At 42.5% G+C, this 17,778-nt stretch overlaps 1 protein-coding gene and 1 long non-coding RNA gene across 2 annotated transcripts in view; one reads left to right on the plus strand and one right to left on the minus strand.

Annotated features, from left to right (window-relative positions):
- Window positions 1-16,391, plus strand: part of LOC100894535 (uncharacterized) — a 45,770-nt gene extending 29,379 nt beyond the window's left edge. Inside the window, exons 9-15 of the long non-coding RNA XR_013526616.1 lie at window positions 469-722; window positions 3,781-3,907; window positions 6,442-6,638; window positions 12,357-12,417; window positions 14,163-14,209; window positions 15,128-15,286; window positions 16,309-16,391. This is a non-coding gene — a long non-coding RNA (uncharacterized LOC100894535). The remainder of the gene's footprint in view (window positions 1-468; window positions 723-3,780; window positions 3,908-6,441; window positions 6,639-12,356; window positions 12,418-14,162; window positions 14,210-15,127; window positions 15,287-16,308) is intronic.
- On the minus strand, window positions 1,808-8,017 carry LOC100402054 (uncharacterized protein C2orf78-like). The gene is made up of 3 exons (XM_035272540.3): window positions 7,887-8,017; window positions 4,686-5,450; window positions 1,808-3,874 (listed from the first exon to the last, which is right to left on the minus strand). The coding sequence occupies exons 1-3, from the start codon at window positions 7,981-7,983 to the stop codon at window positions 1,944-1,946; spliced, it is 2,793 nt and encodes a 930-aa protein (XP_035128431.2). The 5' UTR covers window positions 7,984-8,017; the 3' UTR covers window positions 1,808-1,943.
- Window positions 16,392-17,778: the final 1,387 nt, after the last annotated feature.

Raw genomic sequence — 17,778 nt, forward strand, 5'->3', positions numbered from 1 at the left:
TATAATTTATGTATATTTGTTTATAAAGTGGAAGTAGCTGTGTGTTTTCAGTACTAAGTAGCTTATTGTGTCTTATGTCAACCCTACCAGACTTGAGAGAGAAAGTATTTAATTAGAGTAGTATGGGCATGCATTTCATGCATTTGTCTCTGTAGGGAAAGGTGGAAAGGCTTCTGGGAATCCACTCTGTGCCAGGGCATTGCGGGTAATTAAAATGTATTTTCTTAATTTAGCTTTGTGACAGCTCATGAAGGTGGAAAGTGTGAGTAGCCCCATGTAATAAAGAACTTAGGGAAATAAAAGTTAAGCAGTTTATCTGCTGAGGTCACACAGGTAGGAAACAGTAGAGTATATATTATTTTGTAAGTCTATGAATTTAAAATATTTTATAAAAATATGATTTTAAAATAAATAAAAATTATGGTATTAATCCTAGTGATGGCTTATTACTTTTTGTTTTGCTTTAAGAACGTTTCCACAGAATCCAAATGTTTACCAGAGAGGCCATATCCCTCCTCCTGGTCCCCGTGGAGAAGATTATTCACACAGAAGGTACACTTGGAATGTGAAGCCAAATGCCAGTCGAGCAGCTCGGGAGAGAAGAAGGTGGTGTCCTGACAGTTACTCCGGACTCTCCTATCCAGCCTATTGGGAATGGACCCAGTGATACAAACCTGTCCTGGAATTCCACCTGGAGACCAGAGCTGGCCTGAAGATTACAGGTGTGACTTTTAATTAGATCAGGTCTAATGAGGTTTCTTTATTGTTCCTTTATGTGTTCAAAAGCTTCAGGAAAAATTATATTGCTGTTCACCTCACTGGCAAAATGGCCCAGTGTGAGTGGTCTTGTGTGTGGTTGTGAGGGTGAACAGAAGTAGTGCATCTCACTGGCCCGTGCGTAGGTGGTGAGTTAATGGTCTTTTCTAGGTCAGCTTCGAGCTGCTGCAGTTCACTTGGCTGCACCCCATGTTATGAGCTGTACCTAGAACTGTGAGCCCTTGCCATTCCCCTGGTGGTAGATTCCCCTGTTTTGTACTGACCTTTCCCAACTGTGATCATATATGTATCAGGTAACCTAACCCTGTTGGAGATGAGTCCTGCATCGTGTTTTCTAAAACACCTATCCAATAGGCCCTGAGACATCAGGCCCTCATCCATGGGAGATTTTGTACGTTTCTTTTGGTCCACCCAGCCTTATCTTCTGCCATCGTCAACTTCTATCCAAATTTTATTCTTTTAGTCCTAACCTCAGATTCTGCATCTTTCTTCTGCCATTTTCCCCATTTCTGATTCTTTGTATAAGCCCATGAAATATCTCCCCTTTTGACCTTCTTAGCCCTGGACCACGTTCCTTGCTCTTTCCTCAGTTCTTCCATTCTCCTACCATCCATCTTTTAGTTTCTTCTTGTTTTGATTTTATTTTGTTTTTCTGAGATGGAGTTTTGCACTGTTGTTCAGGCTGTAATGTAGTGGTGTGATCTTGGCTCACTGCAACCTCCACCGCCCAGGTTGAAGCAATTCTCCTGCCTCAGCCTCCCGAGAAGCTGGGATTACAGGAAGCCACCACTGCAACCAGCCAATTTTTTTGTATTTTTAGTAGAGATGGGTTTTACCATGTTGGCCAGGCTGGTCTCCAACTCCTGACCTCAGGTGATCCACCCACCTTGGCCTCCCAAAGTGCTGGGATTACAGGCATGAGCCACCTCGCCCAGCCCTAATTCCCTCGAAGGCAGCCTCTGATCCAACCCCCCAAAAAAAGAAAACCCACAGTCAACAGCATTTCAAAGCCAAAAGCCTGTTTATTACTTATGCTTATTACTTATTAATTGTGTTAGATTTGTTTGTTTATTTTTAAAAATATATTATTGGAATGAATAAATTAGTGTCTATTTATTTGGAAAACCAGCTGGTATCCAAAGTAAAGCCAACACTCTCAGCAGCTCTTAGATCCTGTAGCCGTAGTATTGAGAAATGTCCATGTCTTTTTGTCTTTGAATGAAAAACTGCAGTTTCCCCAAAGAGGTGTATTTGGCAGCATTCTCACGCTCTTGCTGGGCCTTCTTCTTCATGGCCTCGCGTTCTGGCCTCTGCTCTTTTGTGATGGGCGTTGACACTACTGGCCCAGAAATGTTGGGTGTCCTCCACGGCCTGAACTGCAAGCTGAAGTCTTGGATGAGAAACTGATTTTGAGGCTTGGGCAGTGACTGGAGATTGGTCACAGCACTGGAAACGGGCTCCCGCTGGAGAGAAGAGCAAGATGATGTTTTGTAGGGTGCTGGCCTAGAAGCAGCAGACTGAGAGGCAATAGGAGGCCGGTTAGGGTTTGCTGAACCAGGTTGGGTTGCATTGGTCGAAATTGGCTGAGCTGGTCTGGCAGGACCTGTCAAAGGTGCGTTGGTAGGAGCCGGTTGGAACGGATCGACTGCAGTTGACTGAACTGAGTTAGTAGAACCAGGTTGAGCAGGGCAAGCCACAGCAGGCCTACGTGAGGCCGGAGGGTGTGGCCATCGAGAAACAGGTCGAGCTTGAGGTTTGTCCGGGGTCAGAAAGGGCAACGGTAGCAACTTGACCTTTGCAGGTGGTGGCAACTCATACTGGGATGGAGAGGGACACTGTTTTTCAGCCCTATCATCCAGCTCCTGTGCCTTGAGTTGAGTTTTGTCCGGGCCTTTCCCATCACATCGGGTATCCAGGCATGGTTGGAGAGCTGAGAGTGTCTGGGCATTCTGGGTGTTGGTTGAGCTTCCCAGAGTCCGGGAAGAAGAGAATCCAGTTTTCTTGTCGGTCTTTTTCCCCAGTGCATGGAAAACTTGCACGGACGCTAGCATCTGCATGCCTAGGGAGGTTCGTGGCTTTTTGAAGGTCTCTTGGCTAAGCTCATGTTGATTTTTGTTCCGCTTCCTGTTGGGAATGGCTTGCTTTTTGTCTGCCTCAACTTTGGTCCCCGACTGCTTCCTGTTTTCAGATTTCTTGGAGCTGTTCTCTCTGCCCCTTCTGGTCTTCTCCTGCCCATGCCTCTTAGTTGTGCTGCTCCTGTTGGATGTGGCTTTGTGGGGTTTGTCACTAGAATGCTTGCCCTTGCTCACAGAAGTGCTGTCGCTGGTGGTAGCACTGCAGACAGCCACTTCTCCCTGTAATAGGCTCTCTGGCTTCTTTGGCTGGATTTTGGCCTTGGGAGCACCCTGGATAGGCTCGGCAGCTTTATGCTTGTTCTTTCTGACTTCGTCAGAGTGGCCCTTTATGATGCTTGAGTTGTCCTGCACCTGATTTGCCTTGATGGCACTGGGATCTTTGGCCTTCTTTGTGGAGGGACTTTTGGGTTGGTCAAGATCTTGAAAGGAACTGAAGATGGAGGGGAGGTGAGTATCCTCCACCAATGTAGTGATGTCTGCAAGATCACTGCTAGACTCAATCCCATCTTCAGGTAGCCCTTTGCCCTCAAGAGTCAGGCTGTTCTTTCTCAGATTGGCATTTTCGGAACCAGGCTGCTCCTCTTGGCCAAGAGGATCGATGCAGGACAGAAGCTGGCGAATATCAGGGATTTCTAAAGGACGCAGTGGAGGATCTTGATTTTCTGTTGGGAACTGGTAGGCCTCTAGAGGCTTTGAAAGCTTGGTTTTAATCCCATCCAAATCCTTGTTCTCGGTTTTGTCCTGGCTTGGAGCTGGAGACACTGTCAAGAGATTAGTTGGACTCTGGACTGGAATGATCGTTGAAACGTCCCCAAGCTCAGGTGATGGATTGCTCTCAAGTAATAACTGGGTATTTCTGCTACTGCAGGACTTGGAGAATTCTGAAGTTAGTGCCAGACAACATGTCTGGCTTGGAGATTGCAATCCCAGGGAGGTATCCATCCCCCGGGAAGTTTCCGTCACTACAAAGGAATGAAGGAAGAAGTCAATCTCTGGTAAGTGAGATGCTCCCCGTGCACAGCAATGCAGCAGTCATTTACCTTTCTAACTAACGTGGGTAAGGCATTTCTACTAGCTCTTCTTCGGGACCATGGACAAGACCCTGTATTCGGGGATAGGCAGTGACTTTTCTCTTACTGGTTATCATTTGGTATGATTATGATTGTTTCTTGGCTTTCTTTGAATTTCATAGGGTTGTTGTAAGCCAAATGAAAAGTGAAAGTGATTTTTAAATAGGAGATGTTTTATAAAGCCTCACATTCTCATATAGGGTCACCCTTTACACCATGGACTAGGGGAGAGAGGGGAGCCCTTCGTCATGAAATGCATAAGCAAGCAGAGACTCTGAGCCTGTTTGTTTTGGAGAGAATCTCTGAGCAAAAGGTCTTAAATCCTACTGTAAGTCAAGGAAAATCAGAAGGTCACTGCCAAGATAAGACTTCTGAAGTGCCTTCCAAGGAGACTAAAGTAATAGATTAAGGAAGGAAGTTACAGCGTCTGGTGCAGGAGAACTGATCAGCCAGCGCAATAAAAAGTGTGGTATCTCTTGGGACTCTCTTAAATGTGGCATATATGGCCACTACAGTCTTCCACTTTCCCACTAAGACGGTGTTCTTAGATAGACTCTGAAAATGGAGAGCAATGCCCAAGAATAGTGGTTGAAGTCTCACAACTTAAATTCTACCTATCCGTGGACTTACCACTGAGCTATAGATTTGACCCTCGCTTTCAGTGCTCTATTTATTGTTCTCCTTTCTCGCTGATTGTACTCACCTTGAAAACTGTTTTCTGTGATGTGTTGAGCAGACACAGAGTAATACATCCCAGAAGTGGAGACTGTTGGTAGACCATTTGTGGGCTGAACCTCCTTTAGCACCATCACCATTTCTGGTTGATGGGCAGAGGCCCTAATTTCTGTATATGACACAGAGCCATAGGATTGCAGCCAGGGGCCAAGTTCTCCAGAGAGCTGAGGCCCCAGTGTGTCTGCATTATAGTAATAGACCTGCCTTCCTTTCTGGTAGGGAAGTGACAAGCTTTGGCCCTGCTGATTAGGGATTTCCGATTGTGTCCCCTGAACAAGGCTGGCAGATAGTGTTGGATACAGAGGGACTATAATATTGGCATCTGAAGTTTTATCATGCTGGGCTGTCATAGACATGGAAGAGACAGCTGCGTTCTGGTCAATGACAGTCACAGTGAAGTCCCTGAGTGAGGGTGACTTCTTTGCTGTGCTTGCTGTAACGTCCCACTCAAAAACGCCTGGGTAAGTGGAAGCTGAAGTAGAGTTATGGCTCTGGCCACTAACCCCAGACAACATAGCTGTCCTAGAATGTTGGTAAAGGTAGGCACTGCCCGTGAGTGGCTGGAAAGAGGTGCCAGAGGCTGATGGCAGTAGCCATGCTGAGCTAACAGCTGGAGCAGAGGCCCTGGAGAAGTTGGAGATGTTTCCTGTTAGGGAAGCCGCATTGCTCACTAGAGGAAGGGAGAGCTGCATAGAATTTGCAGTTCCAAGAAAAGAGGTATTTTGGAAATGTTCTATAGGAAAGAAGAGAGAGATGAAGAAACTGGTGAGATTGAGAAAATGTCACCTTATTTGAAGAACAGCATTATCTTAAGGTTGTTGCCATCGGGAAGCCTCTAATACCGATACTCACTGAGATACCAAAAGCCAAACGCTTTACGGTGGCCATGAGTGCTGAAGCAGGTTGGCCCTCTTCTGATGAACTAACTTCCTTTGTATCCAACATGGGCACAGATGTGCAGAAGACCCAAGAGGGTTCGTACGTTATTTCCTAGGCTAGAAGCGACCTTCTCCCTTCCCTATCTTTCCCTTGAATCTGGGTGAGTGTTGACGCCTAACTATTTCCTAGAATTGGAGCATTTTAGAACTGGAGGTCCTTAGAGAAGTTCTAAGATTTTCATTTTATGAGTACCTGAGGCTGAGAGAGGTCAGATTGACCTGTTTAAGTTTTACCATTATGTTCATATCATGACCATGACTTCCTTGCCAGGACTCTTTTCTCTGAGCATAGACCAGAAACCAGGAGAAATAGAACTTTTAATATGGCAATTTTGGCCTACGAGCATATAGTGCAACTATTACTTTTATAATCCTTACTGTCACATTTTGCTTCTACAGGTCATGTGACATTTCCTAGCGTTTACCTTTAAGCCAGGCCATTGGTAAATCCGAAGGGTCGTTCTTTGCCCTCTTCAAGCCTGGCTTTTTATCCTAAGTCAAAATACTACCTAGTAGTTTCAGAAGAAGTGGTTTTGTGTGTGTGTGTGTGTGTGTGTGTGTGTGTGTGTGTGTGTGTGTGTGTGTTTCTTTTCTGACAGAGTCTCATTCTGTCATCAAGGCTGGAGTGCAGTGACTTGACCTCAGCTAACTGCAACCTCTGCCTCCAGGGCCCCAGCAATTCTTGTGCCTCAGCCTCCCGAGTAGCTGGGATTATAGGTGCCCACTACTGCACATGGCTAATTTTTTGTATTTTTAATAGAGACAGGGTTTCACCATGTTTTCCAGGCTGGTCTCGAACTCCTGACGTCCAGTGATCTGCCCGCCTCGGCCTCCCAAAGTACTGGGATTACGAGGTGAGCCACCGTGCTCGGCCTGCAGCATCATTTCTGAAACACATTTCTCAAATATTTATATTAAAAACTGTCAAGTGTCATCTATGTTCAAAAGGGCAACAGAAAGAAAACAACGGAATGTGACTTCTGGTAAGCTGCTATTTCTAGGGATACTCTATCCCTAGAATATTTTATTGATCTAAGCGTTTGCTAAAACCTAGTTTATTGATCTAAGCGTTTGCTGAAACCAACTTCATTTTGCCCTATTCTGAATAGATTTCACTCTGTTGCCTTTGTGCTTTTCTTCCAAAATTTAAAATACATCTTTTTCTCTTGAAATCATTGTGTAATTCTCCAGAGCATATCCCAATGGTAAGTGTAGGGGACCCGGTCTTTCTGCTTTCATTTAAAATCCCAAATCCCTTACCATAGAATATCTGCCTCCTTGTCACCCAGTACTCTTCATTTTCTCTTTCCATCGAGTTCAGAGAGGAATCTCCAGAGCGTGAATATTACTTTTGTTTGTTTGTTTGTTTGAGACAGGGTCTGGCGTCGTCACACAGGCTGAAGTCCAGTGGTGTGAACGTGGCTCACTGCAGCCTCAACCTGCTGGCCTCAAACAGTCAACTCATCCTCCCACCTCAGCCTTCTGAGTACCTGGCATGCCCCACGCCTGGCCAATTTTTTTTTTTTATTTGTAGAGATGGGGTCTTGCAATGTTGCCCAGACTGGTCGCGAACTCCTGGGCTCAAGCGATTCTCCCATCTCGGCCTCCCAAAGCACTGAGATTACCGGCGGGAGCTACCATGCCCAGCTGAATATTAAAGACATCACTACACATCACTAAATATAAAATAGTAAAGTTGAAATATTAGTGACGGAGATGTCCTCCCAAAGTGCTGGGATTACAGGTGTGAGCCACCGTGCCTGGCTGAATACGTAAAACATCCCTAAATTTAAAATAGTGAAGTTGAAATATTAGTGGAGGGAGACTATTATTACACATGAACCGCCACAGAATATGTTGCTGGTTTTCTATGCCACTTAGGTTTTGTCTCTGTTTCTGTTGAAACAAACACCCTCAAAAAGTGCCTGATTTCATTTTCTGTATGTGTGCCCTTTAAGACTCAGCATTAGAAAAGAAAGGGGCAAGAAGGAATAACCAATCTATTATCCTAATGTAACAGATGAGGAAACAGATTTTATGAGAGAATAAAAGAGTCCTGTAAAGTCACACAGCTAGTAACTGTCAAAGCCAAAACTGAAATGAGGTCTCTAGGTTTCTACTTGAATACGTTCCCTGTTATTCCAAGCTTTTTGGGACTATAGTGGTAAAGAAATCTAAAGTTAGGGGAAAGAAGTCAAATGAAAAACTGTCAAGAATGTTGCTGTCTTTACCTGACATGGTCAGAGAAGAAGAAACATCAACTGTAGATTCAAGGGATGAAGAGACAATCCTAGTGGATGTCTGGGTGGCTGACGCCAAGGAGTGCATGTGTCCGGTATGAAGGCCACCGGTCACACTGGTCACTGGCCACCTGCGATGATACAAATTTATAGGCTACCCCAAGATTCTACTGGGTGGCGATAGGCTTGGTGAGAGAATGATGTCACACACAGCAGGCAGTTTAAAGGTGTGCGAGAGCCAATAGGGAGGCCAGATTCTCAGGGAGATGGGATTGGCTGGCAGAGGTGGTAGGAAAGCTGAGACAGTACCAAGTGGCTGAGTTCCGGGGAGGTGAAATCCTGCAAGATCATCTTGGTGTTTCTTATACATGTTCACTAATATCATTGATTAGTATTTGTATTTTATGTGTCGTATTTCATAGTACATAATACTGTACATTTATGATTGTATTGTACATACACAGTGTCCCTGCAGAGAAAGGAAAGGGCCATCTAAGCTGAGCAATTACAGTTGTTCTAAAAGCGTTTCAGTGAATCTGATTAATGAATTTACTGCTGCTTTTAAGGGCCAAACGAAGAGATTAAAGAGCCTTCTTTTGTACCTTGGCTGAAGAGCTAACTTCGTTGACTGCCCCTTGTAGGAAAGGATGTGGTCCAAAGCTCCTGTCTTTTAATTTCTTCTCCTCGAATCCTACCTTGCTTGGGCTGGCCCAAGCTGGGCCAGGTTGGACTTGGATCTGTCTTCTGCGCTTCTTTTTTCCGCTTGATTTTAGGCATTGTTTCTGGGCCAAGCCTTGATCTTGCATTTTTACACTCGTGGGTATGACTTCCTGTCAGCTTCCAGAGCAGGGGTCTCCTTTTCAGTGTCGTGACATTTGGAAAACGGACTCTGCTCATGAGAAGCAAACATCAGGGAGGTAGAAGACAGGGCTGACTGCAGACCTTCCCTCTTCTAGCCTTTGTTCACAATTCTTTTGCCCATAGTTTGCTACCTCTGACTCCTTGGGCCACACAGACATCCTGCCATCCTGCTCTGTTATACGTGAGAGGCATTCAGGGTACTTTCTTTCTTGTCACGTAAAAGGATCCAGTGTGGCGCAGTTACTTACAGCCTCCTCTCCATTGCAAACAGCCACCGTGGAATCTTGGGCCTTTAGAATTCCCTGTTGGCCATGCTTGGGTGCAAGGGCCAGGCAAAACGAAGAGTTGAATTTAGAGGAGAATAGGAAATAGGCCAGTTGAGTTACAGGAACAAAGAGATTTGTGTGGATTTTTTGGTTTGTGTGAGAAGCAATGACACACCCTTATTTTGTGTGAACAGAACAGATAATTCAGTATTTTGTATATAGCTAGATAGTCCAGAAACTTCCATGACTTTTGTACACCGAAGAAAATAATCGTAATATATTTTTCCATTTTGTTTTATGTCATATTGCCTCATTTATGTCATTCCTAAGTATGTCTATGGAATGTAGACTGCTTTTATTTTATTATTTTTATTTATTTATTTATTTTTGAGACAGTGTTCCACACTTGTGTCCCAGACTGGAGTGCAGTGGCACGATCTCGGCTAATTGAAACCTGCACCTCCTGGGTTCAAGCGATTCTCCTGCCTCAGCCTCCTGAGTAGCTGGGATTACAGGTGCCCGCCACCATGCCTGACTAAATCTTGTATTTTTAGTAGAGATAAGGTTTCACCATGCTGGCTCCTGACCTCGGGTGATCTCCCCACCTCAGTCTCCCAAAGTGCTGTGATTATAGGCGTGAGCCACCAACCATGTAGGTTGCTTTTAAATGCCCTGGTTTTTATACATGTTTTTTCCCTGTCATATTTTTAAGGAATACAACATTGCAAGACATAGTGCACGTTTTTCTCGTAATGGTTGTTTGTTTTGATACATCATGAACTATCTTGGCTTGATAGGTTTCGTGGAGGAAATCAAAAGGAGGGTGTGTGTGCAAAAGGCACTGTGGCGAGTTGTGCTGTGTGCTCAAGCAAAGAAAAAGATGTCTGCGGTCAGCTCAAGTTGACCTGGATTGCCTTGGTTTTTGTTTTCCTAGTTATTGCTGTTCTCACTAACTTCTCTAATAACTGTGATAAATGAGTTAGGGCTGAGTTGCTGGTGATTTGTGTGTGGAATAAGCTGGTTTGGGGGAGGAAATCTACGGATATAATATTTTTCCTTGGTGGTAGGCTATTAGAGATACCTGAATTGATCTTGTTTTTCTTTTCTTGAGATGGAGTCTCCCTCTGTCACCCAGGCTGGAGGTCGGTGACGTGGTCTTGGTTCACTGCAACCCCCGCCTCCTGCATTCAAGCCATTCTCCTGCCTCAGCCTCCCAAGTAGCCTGGACTACAGGTGTGAGCCACCACATCTAGCTAATTTTGGGGCCAAGTTTTGTATTTTTAGTTGACACAGATTTTCACTACGTTGGCCAGGCTGGTCTCAAACTCCTAACCTCAAGTGATCTGCCCACCTTGGCCTCCCAAGGTGCTGGGATTACAAGCTGGGATCACTGGGCCCGGCCTGAATGTTTTAGAATTTAATGCCAAATTTGAATGTGGACTGGGTGCAGTGGCTCATACCTGTAATCCCAGAACTTTGGGAGGCCGGAGCTCTGTGTGGGTGGCTTCCGAGTCTCTTTCGGTCTGGGGTCTTATCCTGGCACGTAGCGCACTGGACTGGTGCTTTTGGCCGGCTTGGCATCGGGTGGGCCGCTTCTTGGAACCCACATGAGCCAATGGCAGCATCCCCACAGTGGCTGGGGTCCGGGATGCAACTTTCCTGGATGCTCCTCGTCCAAGAAGAAGAGCGGAAACCACATCCCGGAAAGGTAATGTGTCTTGGTCCCTTGACATGGCCTTTCCACGTCATGGCTTCTGGGCGTGGGCTTCATCTTTTGTGGTCTCTGCGTCTCCCTTTTGCTGTCACAAGCTTGGCTTGTCCGCCTATTGCTTTGAGGCTTTGACCCTCTTCGCCACCTGCTGTAGCTGAAAGGGGCAGTGTCTGTGTGTCCTGTCATTTCTCCTTATTCTTGTAAAAGCGAGGTTCTGGCCATTGCTTTTAGGTGAAATATGGAAGAATTGCTTTAAGGTAGGACTGTTACTTTTGGGGACACTCCTTAATTTCCCAAATAGAACCTCCTCAATGCCTTGTTACTTGGCACGAAAAGTGTAATGATTTGAGAACCCAGTCGTAGCCCCCTAAGATCACACATGGAAATTTGGTTTGTATTGTTTTCAGAAATCACAAAGAGCATACGCTGTTAGGTCCTAACAGGCCTCGTTTGAGAGATGTTCCTTTATACGTACAAATGATTAAGTTTGAGACTTTGCACATATGTGCAGTGAACTGTTTTTACTCCTTGAGACCATCCTCCACCATCTCATACCTCAGTAAATCCTCTTCATATTATGTCCTATCTTTTGACTGTCACCTTCTGTCAGCCCCCTAGTACAGGTCTTGCCTGACCTATTGCACTTGGGTTCTAATGACTGCATCTGCTGTTTGTTTTCTTCCAATCTGTTCTTGTTTTTGTTGTTGTTGTTATTTTGTTTTGCTTTTGCTTTTGAGATGGAGTTTTGCTCTTGTCCCTCAGGCTGGAGTGCAATGGCCTGATCTCGGCTCAGCCCAAGCTCCACCTCCCCAGTTCAGGCAATTCTCCTGCCTCAGACTCCCAAGTTGATGGGCTACCTAGTCGCAGACACAAATTTTGCAAAGAAGCACTGCATGTTTCTTGTTTAATTCCTGATAGAATGTTTTAAAAGGATGGAGTAAGAAATACTGTGGCGTAATGGGGAAAATATCTGACTTGATTCTAGTCTTGTGCTGTTTGCCTGCTTTGACTTACATCTCCAAGCCTTGCCTTTTCAGGGTGAAGTTTGAATAGTGCTATTTACCTGAGTACTTCACGGGGCACGTAGACCTGTGGCATGTGTGGAGCACCGAACGAGAGAAGGAATGGAAGGTCTTTGGGAATTCGAGTAGTATGGAAACTGTCCTTACTATTGAGTATCAAGAGTGAAGGCATTTTATTTGTTTCATTCAGAAACAAATTTCATTCTTCTCATACCCTGTTGTTGCTCCCACTCCCTTTTTGTATAATTAAATTAATTATTGATGGGCATTCTTTTTGTAAATAGATGGGTTTGTCTGATTGCAGATTTAGCTGTTCATATATATATATATATAGGTATTTTTTGTTTTACTTCAGAGTCAAAAACTGCAGTTAAGCTGCTAGTATGTTACCAGGTCTGTAGTTTACATCACTTGGTGTAATTGGGACTATGCAATTTTCCCAGAAGTAATGAATTTTGGCATTCTGTTAGGTGATTCTTTATAGTATGTTCCTAAAAAAAAAGAATTCCTCTTCAGAGTTATTCATTTTCAGGCAGTGCTAATGTTACACACTTTTATGTGTACTTCAGTTGCTTAACCCTGTATTTTTTTTTTTTAATAGACAAAATTATTGCTGTCCGCTGTACCCATGGGTTAAACTGGACTGGCTACCTCATTTGCAGGTAAGTTGCCGACCCCAGAGGGAGGCCGTTTTAAAGTTGTTTTTGTCTGTTTACAATGGTAATGTAAACCTGTTGTAAAAAATGCAACCAATCTGGAAGCACATGAAGTAGAAGGCAGTCTTGATCTCACCCAGCGGTTACCACCGTTAATAATTTAGTACACATTTTCTCGGACTCTAAAAATGCAGATACAAACATACATGTGATTGAATCGTGTAATAGTTAGACATTCTGTGTTTTAATATGTGATAGACATCTTTCTTTGGAAGTACTTGGACTCCTCATTCTTTTTAAGGGCATTTTGCTTTGCATACCAATGAACACCAAAGTTAGAAATTTTTGATATCGTGAGAAAACATTGACATCATGAACATTTCTGTATAAACTGTTTTGAATACATATGCCATAACCCCAGAGGTAATTTCATTCAAAATAGAATTTCTGAATCAAATCATTTGTGTCCTTAGGCTTTTCGTGGATGTTGCCACACTTTACTGATTGATATTTGTTCATTCAGAAAATATCTCCTGAGCATCTGTTATGTGTAGGCACTGTGCTGGGTGTTAGCAAAGAGACTTCAGCTTCCCTGTGCCTCCTAACAGTCTAGGGAGGGAGTCGATATTAAAGAATCACACAAATGCCTATAGAATTACAACTCTGACAAGTGCTGAGAAGGAGAGGGAACATGGTATAATGAGAGCATAGAACAGGGAGGATTTGACTTCAACGAGAGGACCAGAGGTTTCTGTGAGGAGGTCTGAGCAACTGTCTGAAGTATGAGTCGGTGTCAACCAGATAGGACCGTTGTGGAGAGAATTGTGAACATTAAGGATCAGCAAAGCCCACGGAACAGGAAAACGTATACTGTGTTGGAGGAATTGGCCAGGGAGACTGGACTATGGGGGAAGTATGGCATTAAAATGGAGCAGAAGTAGGGGTAGGAGCTAAAACCATGCAGAGCTGTGTGTAAGGTTTTAGTCACTGTCTTAAGAAGAATAGAAAATGGTTGAATTTGTTGTTGTTGGGGATGAGCGTGGGAAAGATAATCAAATCTACATTTTCAACCCATCATTTTGCTGCTGAGTGGAGACTGCGCTGCAGAGGGAAAGAGGCAGAAGCAAGGAGACACGTTAGGAGGTGTCTGTAGGAATTAAGGCATAGTGGTGGAGTGGACCAGGGCATGGTGGTCATTTTGGTGGAAACATACATATTCTAGAGATATTTAGGTGATACTGTTGTCAGGAAATGCTGGTGGATTCAAGATGAGAGTGTGGAAGAAATGGCTGACGGTGATGGTGACTCCCAAGTTTCTGAGCCGTTCTGTTGGTTATACAGTATTCTTTAGCTATAACGTTAATATTTTTCTCAATTTGACTTTTCTTTGTTGTTGCTTTCCGATAAATACTCTGTCATATTGAGGAAGTCTGTTTCTGTTTTTAGTATATAACGTATTTTGATAAAAAATGATTCTGTATTTTCTTTCCTTTTGTTTATTAGTTAAATTATAGTAATGTAAATAAATATGTAACTAGATCTTCTGAAGTTGAGTCATCCTTGCCCTCTTGAAAAACATCTCTTTGTGGTCATGGTTTGCCATCCTTTAATAATTGCTGGATTCAATGTGCTGATATTTTCTTAGGATTTTTCTATCTGTGTCTGTAAGTTGAAATAGGACCTTTTTTGAAAAAACTTGATTATTTTTCTTTTCCTACATATAAATGACCCAAATTATGTTGTTTTGTTAGATATTTGATTGATGTAGAAAGCGTTCGGCCAGATGATGCAATTGAATGTAAGTATGAGGGTTGTCACTCCTTTTCCCTTTTTATAAAAGTTAAAGGTGGAAATGTGGAAGAATTTCTCAAATTTTGGAAACGAAGTTTGTAATTCATTTGTTCCAATATAAGATGGTCTTGCCCAAAAGTCTATAGAAGTCTGTGGAAGTAGTGAGATATCACAGCCTTATTCAGGCTGTGCATTTCAGCCTAATTTACTTTTTCTGGGAAAGATTTGCTTTTCCTACAGTGATTTCTAACAGTTTATCCACTCCTCAGTATTCAATGGGTGCCAGGGACATTGCTTAAAAAGAAAAAACTACATCGAAGACCTTCAGAATGGTCCTATCAGAAAGTCTTCTTTATTTACTTGTTTATTTACTTTGTTACTTACCCACTTACTTATCTGAGATGGATTCTGTGGCTCAGGCTGGAGTGCAGTGGCACAATCTTGGCTCACTGCAACCTCCGCCTCCCGGGTTCAAACAGTTCTCCTGCCCCAGCCTCCCAGGCAGCTGGGGTTACAGGCATGCGCCACCATGCATGGCTAATTTTTGTACTTTTTACAGAGGAGACGGAGTTTCACCATGTTAGCCAGCCTGGTCTGGAACTCCTGACCTCATGATCTGCTCGCCTTGGCCTCCCAAAGTGTTGGGATTACAGGCATGCGCCACAACACCCGTAATTCTTGTGTTTTATATGTGAGATTTGTGCGTCAAGGAGATCTCTTTTTATATAATTTAGATTGCATATATCCCTTCTTCTGGTACCTTGTTTATTTGTTGTGGGTGACTAAACAAATAGGAATGGGAGAAGGAAGAAATTGTTATTTTCACAAGCCAAAATACAGTCACTAAATGGACTACTACATTTGGGAACCAGTAATATTGTGTGGAAATATTCTCATTAAGGAATTGGAATTCCGGTGTACACAGGTCACGTGGTTTTGAAGACTCAGCACATTTCATGCAGCCAGTCCACCCCATGAATTAGCCTGTTAAACAAGGACCTAGGTGTAATCTACGTGGGATCCAGGGTCACCCAACTCCTCGGCATTTCCCCGCTCAGACCCAAAATTTGCAAGAATGAGCCAGGTACCTCTTTCTGCTTTCCTTTTCCTAGAATTGAGGTAGAAATTAATCCTGTAATTAATGAAAACACATTATGATATTGATGAGGAATTCTTGCGGATCAGTTTGAACCGGGAGATATTATGCTGCTCTGTAATTTGCATTTAGCCCTGGAAAAATCAGTTACAGGACAGGGAATATGTGACTTTTCAGAGGCAAATGGGAAGGGGACTTAGAGATTTTCATTGATTTTTTCACTGAAGCCAAGAGTTTGATGTGGCTGTCCAAAAGGATCTTATATTCTTAGGCTATGTTAATGTGATGATAATGGCTTTTAGATCAGGAAGGTTGTTACTTATTAGAGAGTTAATATAAACTATAAGAAAAGTAATAAAATTCTAATAGAGAAATTGCAAAGGATCTGAACAGATAAACAACAAAAGTGTTTTCACTTGGAAAATGGGGAAAACTTCAGTGTGGTTAAAGTGGTACATTAGTATGATTTCTCCAGAATGATAGAATCAGTCAGATGATGGCTGGATGGTCGGACAGACGAATGGCTGGCTGGATGAATGGCTGGATGGCTGGCTGGATGGATGGATGCATGGATGGATGGATGGATGGATGGATGGATAACAAGATGTAGACAAACAAACTGTAGTATTAGATGAATCCTTAGAAATTATCTCCAATTCTAGCACTTTTCAGATGTGAAAACTGAGTTCTAAAAGAATAAGTGACTGATGGAGCTATGATTAGAATTCAGGTTTCCCAATAGCCAATCTATATTTTTATTAGACCACATTTTTTTCCATTATACTTATGCTTGGGTACTCTTATGGGTAGTTTTCCTTTGTTTTTTGTTATGCTGAGCATGATTTTTTTGATGGGGCGGCTAGGGTTTAGGTTGGAGTTGCTTATTGAGGGCTTTCGAAGGATGAGAAAATCTGCTGTTGATTGGCAGGTATAGACATTAGCTAGCCCTGGTTTCTAGTGGATTTATCATATTAGGATATTGAGATAAAGTTTTTCATTTTTGCCTTCAGATGACCTGTTGCAGCTATTAATGTCACGTCCCCAAGTTGAATTAATTCAGTGTCTCATTAAAGAGTTGAATGAGAAACAACCATTTTTATCTTTTGGTCTTGCCGTACTTCTTCTGTTCTCCATTGATATGAAAAAAATTGACATTAAGCTACTTCAGGAAATAAATAAAGGTGGGAAAGGTAAGTAGAGTAAAATGTTGTGGAAGAAATAGTAATGGGTTATTTAGGGAAAGGTTTAAGATGCTTATGCCTAAGTTAACTCAGATTTTCCTAGGAGTTCCTTCTTAGCAAGAGTTAACTTTAGGAGTTTATAAATGTAAAGATTGCCATGTAAATAATAGTCTATTAGCAATAGGATATATTTTTTGAGAAAATCAGAATGAAGAGAGAATCTTTGTGAAGCCTGAGGGGAATGTTACAATAATTATGATCACTAACACTAAAAAGTTTATATATATTGACATATGTATATATTTAGCCATCTTTTTATATGTATTTTGAATGTTACATAAACTATATGTTTTAATTCTTAAACCAAATGTATGTGTATTTACATATGATATTCACCCTGAACCTAACTCTGCTGTAGATTGGAGAATAACTAATTAGGCTGGATGCCGTAGCTCACCCTTGTAATCCCAGCACTTTGGGAGGCTGAGATGGGTGGATCACTTGAGCTCAGGAGTTCAAGACTAGCCTGGGCAACATGATAAAACTCTGTCTTTATTTAAAAAAATGCAAAAGTTAGCTAGGTGTGGTGGTATGCACCTGTAGTTTCAGCTACTCAAGGGGCTGAGGTGGAAGAATGCCTGAGCCCAGGGAACTCAAGGCTTCAGTCAGCCGAGATTGTGCCACTGCGCTTCAACCTGGGTGAGACTCTGCCTCAGAAAACAAAAAAAAGATAGAGGGATTGAGAGAGAGAAAGAGAAAGAATAATTAAAACTCTTATTTTCTTTTCATTAATATAGAAAGTTGAACAGACAACTTGATTTTAAATTACTGGAAAATATATTTTGGAAATAACTTTATATTTTGAAATTATCACTATAGATATCAACTAAAATATTTTGATAGAAAATTAGTAATTATGGTAGAAATAAAATTATAATGATGACAGCATTCTGAAGAGATCCTTTTTTATGAAGTACCATAAGTAATGCAGGTAATAGATAAGAAATGAGTTCCATAAATTGTTAGATCCCTAAGAGATTTTAAAAAGTAAACAATATGAAATTTCTTGAACAAACAAAATGATTTCATTTCCTTAAGAAAAATTTGTGTTATAGAAGCCCCATCATTAATAGGTCTCCATCTAGAGACAGGATGAAGAGTTTGTCAAAGAGTTCCTCAAGTTTTTTGGTCAGCATCACTAAGGCCTTTAATTAAGTGTTTGAAATCATGAAAACTTGGCATATAGGTCCACAGTTATTTGATAGTTTCTGGTGGGGCTTTATAGACTCTGAGAATAAG

Source organism: Callithrix jacchus, chromosome 14, assembly GCF_049354715.1.
Source record: "Callithrix jacchus isolate 240 chromosome 14, calJac240_pri, whole genome shotgun sequence".
NCBI classification, from domain to species: domain Eukaryota; kingdom Metazoa; phylum Chordata; class Mammalia; order Primates; family Cebidae; genus Callithrix; species Callithrix jacchus.